Here is a 7,906-nt window from a genome sequence, read left to right on the forward strand (position 1 = left end):
AATCATTATATAGTGACCAATTAAAGATCAATTTAAAAATTAAATTTATTGGCAACTAAAACAATTCCAAAACATTATAATTATTCTCTAAGTTGATAATTAAAATAGTTTTTGTTATGAATTAGTTTCTAAATTGGTCACTAACATTAGTTAAGGTTTTGACTACTAAAATAATTGGTCTCTAATGAGGAGATTGATCTCTAACATATTTTTTGTTACTAAAATTGGTCATTATTTGAGAGTTTTCTTATAATAGTACTTTTACAATGACAATCATTTATATTTTTTTATGTTAACAACTCTCGTACATATATCATATATTTATTATATTTTTAAGAATTATAGTTCACTTTTCAATATTCATATATCACGTATTTATCCCATATCGTATCCAATTATTTTCAAAATAAACATATTGACATATCGGATACATGTCGTATCTGATACACGTATCGTATATGTGCATTATATATATATATATATATATTTGTGTGGATGGACGCAATAAAACACTGTGTGCTACTCAGGCTCCAAACATTCGATAACGCCAATAATGCATGATCCCTGCCTGCATCTTCGCTCTACCTAATTGTTTTTTCCTCATTTTAGATGTTTTCTTTGTCTTTTCTGAAGGATATATATTTGGTTTAACCTTTTTCTGCACTTTCTGATTAAGAGACTAATCAGTTCTCTTCCTTATTTGATGAAGAAAAAGTTGTTTACATTTAAATTTAAGATATTTATAATGGTATGATTTTATAGGGATGATTCGTACACTACACGGGGATGAAAATAAAGAATGGAATCAATTGTGTTGAAAAAATATCCTTATGCTTAAATTTATAGCAAGCTCTAAATAATGCATAACAAAATAAAGAACAAGATAGAACATTAGTCATGAATATTATTTGGTGTAACAAAAACATAATTCGTTATTGTGATGAGAGGAGTTTTTTGAACGAATTTTCTTAGAAATATCACCGGTTAGAAACAAAAATAATGAATAATTTTTTTTATATAAACTTGTAAATAGATTGAAACACTTTACATTTTTTTATTATAAAATATATTTTATAACTATAATAAAGTATTTAGGGTACTCCAAGCCATTTAATTACAGAGTTGTTTCTGAATTCATGTGCATATTGAAAATATGCATCCAATTTCTTAAAATTAAAATTTGTTAATTTGCCTAATAAATTACAATTTATAATTGATAATACAAAGAAAAAAATTAACAAATTAATAAGTTAAAATAATAATGGAGATCTCCACTATTATTTTCTCATTTGATAATGATTAACTCCATTATAGTGAAACCTTGATTTTCCTTATATATTAACTTCTTTATCATTTATTTGACGTGTATACTTGCCACTCTCCAACAATAGTAATACTAATCATTGTTGAATATCCTGTGTACTAGTAACACATTGGACCTATATAATGAATTTGATCTTTCAACCCTTTTTTGCTAATTCTTTTTCAACCCGAACTCACCCGAATCGAATTAAGTTAGGTCAAACAAATCCAAGCTCCTTTTTTTCTTCCTTAAAACATTAAATAAGAAGCTATACTTATCTTTAAAATTGATACGATCCGATTAACATTCACCAATAAAAAAATGGATCATCTATAATAAAATAGAACCAAATTTAAATTTTTAAGTTAAATCTGAATAAATTATAATTATATATATGTAGTTTTTACAAGAAGATTAGAACACTTTGTTAGGAATTTAAGTGTGAGTCTAAGTTCCACATTGATAAAAAATGAGAAAGTAGAGCACTATATAAGAATAAAGACTCATCAATCTATTGTCTTAAGGTTTTGAGTTGAGAGTGGTGTCAATGCCTGATGTGGTTGGACTCAAGTCTCATTGGTGCTATAACACACCTGAGTGTTTCATAATCAATATATTTTTTTGCTCATAAAAATGATATATATATATATATATATATATATATATGAATAAAGTTGCATGTTATAATAATGAATTGTTTAATAAGTTAGATTTTTTTTCTTTCTATCTAAAACTCACAATTTGAATAGAAAAGTTTGCAAATCAAAAGGTTTGTCAAAGGAAGCATGATGATTATGTCCTCCACTTGTCTACAAAAATATTAATCTCTCGTTTACTTAACCACATCTTAATTATAATTTATCTTTTATGTTGGCATAAAGCCCACACTTTTGACAAAGGCATCTCTAATTCAGAACCCACCCAATGCATTATCAACATGGTCATGGATTAATCCAGATTAATTAGTGGCTTTTCATATAATTACCACTGTGAAGTGCAATACCAGTTGTCACGTAAATTCTAACTAATGGAATATCAAATACGTGAAACTCCATTCACAGTGTTATCTTTTATTCTCTGCAAATAAAGTGAAATTTGTTTTTATCTCCCAAAACTAAACAATCGTAAAATAAATATTTTATTTTGAAGCTCAACGTGATGGCTGAATAGCTCGTTAGCATAAAGAAATAGCATGATATGTGAAACGGCGAAAATAAAGACAAAAAACAATGAATTCGTAGCCGTTTTTGTTGTACTAATGTTCAAAAGCAATTATACGAGACAGTATTTTATAAGTATATATGTATTCCTCCGGAGCTAAACCCTAAAATGATTGTAGAATATTATTAGGACAAATTTATGTGTTAGTTTAATATATAAAGAAATGGAAGACACATGGCAGTGGAATAATTGAAAGGTGTAATTTATTAATTAAGGTGATTATAATTTGGAGTTTGTTTATTATTAGTTGGAAAGAAAATGGAATTAAGTATAAATATATAGTGTTTTATTTATTAATAATTAAGGAAAGAAAGAGTAGTGAAATGATATCGGATGCACGTTTCCCCTTAGATTAGGGGAGCCCCATGTGATAATCGTAACACTAATCTGTGTTTATCATTTTTGTTTGGCTCTATGCGTCTTTTTCTTTTTGGTCTTGCACGTGTGCCTTTTCTTCCTTTCATTTCTACAAATTAAATCACCCTCTCATGCCACCCTAACTACTATTCTACACTCATGCTTCTCATTTTATTTTATTTTAATTCTATTAGGAATCTAAGTGTGAGTTTAAGTCTCATATTACCTTAAAGTTTTGAGTTGAAAGTGATGTCAATATTTTATGTAGTTGGACTCAAGTTTTATTAGTATTGTATGTCTCGAGTGAAATCTCTTCTATAAAGACAAATTTATTGTTGTATACGTGCATTGTTATCGTTAAAAATCAAAATTTCTGTTTCACACCATGCTTCCAAAAGTATTAGTATTTAGATTTTAATTGTTTACACAAACAGTTTAATACAAAAAAGATAAAGATGATATTTAATTCAACATAACAAAAAATTATATTTTCATCTAAAATAATGCAACAAAAAACTAACTTCAGTAGGTTATCAAAATTATAAAGGAAACAGGTGAAGAAACTATCCAGATTACTATTATCTTAAAGAAATAATAACACATAAATAATTCTTTGAAATTTAGTAAAGACAAAATTGGATAGAGATTGAGAGATTGTATTTTTCCCTTCAATTACTTTATTTTGGTCCACTTATCTTCTAATTTCGTGGTTTGTTGTCCTCATTGTATTTGCATCTATTTATATACTTTCCTATTTCATTTTTACTGGGACCATCTGGGTTGCACATAATTAAAAGACTAACAACGCCAAAATATTTTTTAGAAATATTTACAAATTTTATAATTTTTTAGAAAATAATTATCTATAAAAAAATAACTCGACCATTAAAATTTTTAGAATAAATAGAAAAAAAAAATCTTACAAACTTTTATAATAAATTTGTAAAAAATATTTCATAAAATATGAAAAATTAATCTTTTCATTATTATTCATACCAAAATGAAAGTATCGTGTGATATATCTATGTCTAATTACACCAAAAGTGTTTTGTTTATCCTAAGAAATCTCATCATATGCTAAAACATTATCTTGTCCAGATATCACATTAGGATCATCCCAAAAAATGGGTCTTTAGATAAAAAAACAAAAACAAAAAAAGTGGAATATATGAGCAAAGTTACCGTAAAACTCATGAGTTAATTAGTTTAATTCTTCTTCATCTTCTTGTATCTCCCACTTGGTGGTGGTTTTAGTTAAGAAACATGTGCTGAATATTTTGAATTGCTTTATGTACCGAGTCCATCAAAAGTCTTTTCGATTGTTTTACATTTTGAGTTCATTGTCGTGATAGGTAAATCAATCAATACATATAGTATATATTTCTTTATGTTTTATTTATATTTCATTAATAATAAAAATATTATTATTATTATTATTACTTTTGTCATTATTCTAATTGATACGTGGCGCATTATTATTCTAATAAATTAATTTAGACGCATCTGAATTACGTTACTTAAATGTCATGCCACCCTAAATATTTTTAAAAGAAAGCAAGGCCCCTTGAGTATTGTAGAAGTGATTTGCTCACCTCATCTGCAAGAAATCCGTAACACGAAACAGTGTTTGTGTTCTAGAATACATTATCAAATTAAAAAAAAAAAAAACACTTATTTGACATTGTTTTTTCTTGATTTCATATATAGGTATTACTTGACATTGTTGTACTTATGAAGGACATATATCTCAAAATAATGTGTAACAACCAAAAGAGACAACGAATGTGAGGAAAGGAAAAAACAAGTTGTGAAACAGAACCGTTGTAGAAATGACCAGAATTAAGGTTAAAAATAGAATAGTAATTCTGTTATGGTAAAGTTGACCGGAAATGACTTCGGCGAAATGAATAAGATTGGAGTAAGAGTGTGATTGATGAGAATAAAAAACAGAAAGGAAAGCGTGAGAAAAAGAAAAGAATGGGGGTATATCTATAAAAAAGAAACTCGCCATTCTTGAATTCACAACCTGAACCATTAATCTCTCTTCCTCCGATTCCCGCTAAATGGATTCAGCGACAACAGCTCCTCCCACGTTGCAGGAGCTGGAGCTCGACAACCTCAAAGCTCTCAAAGTCCTAGGAAAAGGTGCCATGGGAACCGTCTTCCTCGTCCACGACACCACCACCAACAACGCCCCCCTCGCCTTGAAAGTCGTCGACAAAACCTGCGTCCGCGCAAAACTCGACGCCGAACGCCGCGCGCGTTGGGAAATCCAAGTCCTCTCAACCCTCTCCCACCCCTTCCTCCCTACCCTCCTCGGAACATTCGATTCCCCACAGTTCTTAGCGTGGGCCATACCCTACTGCCCCGGCGGCGACCTCAACGTCCTCCGCTACCGCCAAACCGACCGCACTTTCTCCCCCACCGTCATCCGCTTCTACGTGGCGGAAATCATCTGCGCGCTCCACCACCTCCATTCCATGGGCATAGCATACCGTGACCTCAAACCAGAAAATGTCCTCATCCAAAACAACGGTCACGTCACCCTCACCGATTTCGACCTCTCCCGCAAACTCACCCTCAAACCTAAACCCCATCTTCCTTCAATCCCCGTCCCCAATCCCAAAGTCAAAGAACCCCGCCGCAAACACCGTCGCAACTTCTCCCGCTGGATCCCCCTCCCTCCCCTCGACGGGAACCGAAGGAAGGCCACCACCAACGCCCTCAAGAAGGCCAAGTCCGCGCGAGTCAGCCCCGTGAGTAGACGAAAACTGAGTTTCTCCAACGGCGAGCGCTCCAACTCGTTCGTCGGAACCGAGGAGTACGTCTCACCGGAGGTCGTTCGAGGCGACGGCCACGAGTTCGCCGTTGATTGGTGGTCCCTCGGAATACTCATCTACGAAATGCTCTACGGTACGACTCCGTTCAAAGGCAAGAATCGCAAGGACACGTTCCGCAACGTCCTCACCAAGGCGCCGGAGTTCGTCGGGAAGAGAACCGCGCTCACGGACCTCATCGAGAAGCTCCTGACGAAGGATCCGACGAGGCGGTTGGGATACACGCACGGCGCTGCGGAGATCAAGGAGCATGAGTTCTTCCGAGGGGTGAAATGGGACCATTTAATTGAGGTTGTGCGGCCGCCGTTCATTCCGTCGCGGGACGACGGCTCCGCGGAGTCGTTGGAGAAGCTTTCCGCCGGGAATTCTGGCGTGGATATTAGGGATTACTTTCAGAATCTTAGATCGGTGCCATCTTCACCGTCAGCGTCAGCGTCAGCGTCAGCCTCCCCATCATCGCCGCGGTGGCGGTTTAAGAAAAATGTTTCTCTAACGGAATTCTAACCCACGTGCATGCGCACTGTAGCACGTGCGAGTTAGTTATTCTTTTGAGTGATATTGCAATATTGTGTGTATAGAATAACGGTAGATTGGTTAAAAACGGAATTAGCAATGTTAGTTAGTACAAACTTCAAACAGTTAAGAGTTGCAGAATACGATTTTTATGAACCTTTTTCTCTCCTCCCATCGTCCTGTTTTGTAACAGCTTTATGAATCACCTCAATAGCAAAAGGGGTACAACAACAATGGCAGAAAAAAAATAAGAACATCACTTTTCATCAAAAGAAAAAGGTAATTAATTTTTAATCTTTCAAGAAAAGATCATCAAAAAATATAACACTATGAATCCAACTCATACATAAATTATTTGACAAGCGTGTAAAAAGAGATCACTTTTTACAGCGACTGATCTACATGCAAAACTATGGGACAATTGCCTCTGAAACAACTTTACTTTTACATAAATCATATTCTCTCAAGAAACATTTTTTAGAATGAAGACAAATTTGTTTATATATGAGGTAAAAGAAAAAAGTTGATATTAATTTTACCTTTTTAATTTTTATAGAAGATAAAATATTATGCAACATTTTTAAAATATAAAAATGTGTAGAACAATTTGTAGAATCCTAGATTATTAGTTACTTTTGTCAAAATAATTTGTTTGGCCGTATGAAAAAAAAAAAGGTTCCTGGTTTCTTTGTTGCATGTAGATAATGAATGGTTAGAATGTTGGGTCTGGAGCGTAATGAATGAATGAATATTGTTCAAAAACTGACATCATTGTAGTGATTTTGGACGGTAAGAAAGTGGTCATAAAATTAAAGAGTTTAACTGTAATCTTCAAGTTGCATCGAGTGCGAATTATTACAAATCATGGCTTTTAACAAGTTTACCCGTGTAAAGTTTATATTACCTTTATTATATTTTATATTTTCATTTTTCTTTTTCTTTTTGAATGTGATACCCATGTTACATCGAGGGAGCCATTTGATGCCTAATTGCCTTTTCAGTACGTTTGTTTAGGGTAATATCATGTCATCATCACAATAATTAATAACACTCTCAATTAGGTAAATGCTTGAGTAATTAGTTTAAGTAAATTATGTGGGACTCTCTTTAAATACATCAAGTTCATTTTGCATCTTGTCTTAAAATCAACTTCCATTTAACTAATTTTACCATGCTTTAAGTGTCCATAACATAACTTTAGGATCCTTCCTACGTCATTATGAGATACTAATTAAAAGTATACAACTTTTTCTCACGTGCTTATCAGAAGTTTTATGTTGCAATTTTATCATAAATATTTGATTTATTTTAAAGTTAAACATGTAATTTCTAAACTTGATATCAAATTGTAATTTGTCTTTGTCTCAAACTTTAATATATTTTTGTCCACAAATTTAAAATAAATAAATAAATATAATTTCTTAATAAAAAGTATTTTAAGTTGTCATTTGAGTTAAAATGTATTAAATTTAAATAATTCAAATATCAATCTAAAATATCATTTAATACGTAAAAGAAAAAAGATTAACACAATTAGATTAAATGGACTATATTTATCTATTTGTAAAGTTTGAGATCAATTTGTATTAAAATTTAAAATAAAGAAAAATTTCAATTTTGCACCAAGGTTTAATTACTAAAAATATATTTATATATTTTTTAAATGGATTCCACC

At 32.0% G+C, this 7,906-nt stretch overlaps 1 protein-coding gene across 1 annotated transcript; it reads left to right on the plus strand.

Moving 5' to 3' along the window:
* The first annotated feature begins 4,795 nt into the window (after nucleotides 1–4,795).
* UCNL (AGC (cAMP-dependent, cGMP-dependent and protein kinase C) kinase family protein) lies at nucleotides 4,796–6,383 on the plus strand. The gene has a single exon (XM_028053472.2). It carries the CDS (start codon nucleotides 4,945–4,947, stop codon nucleotides 6,220–6,222), a length of 1,278 nt encoding a protein of 425 aa, XP_027909273.2. The 5' UTR covers nucleotides 4,796–4,944; the 3' UTR covers nucleotides 6,223–6,383.
* Nucleotides 6,384–7,906: the final 1,523 nt, after the last annotated feature.

Source organism: Vigna unguiculata, chromosome 11, assembly GCF_037176805.1.
Source record: "Vigna unguiculata cultivar grain cowpea cultivar isolate G323 ecotype 2 chromosome 11, ASM3717680v1, whole genome shotgun sequence".
NCBI lineage: Eukaryota > Viridiplantae > Streptophyta > Magnoliopsida > Fabales > Fabaceae > Vigna > Vigna unguiculata.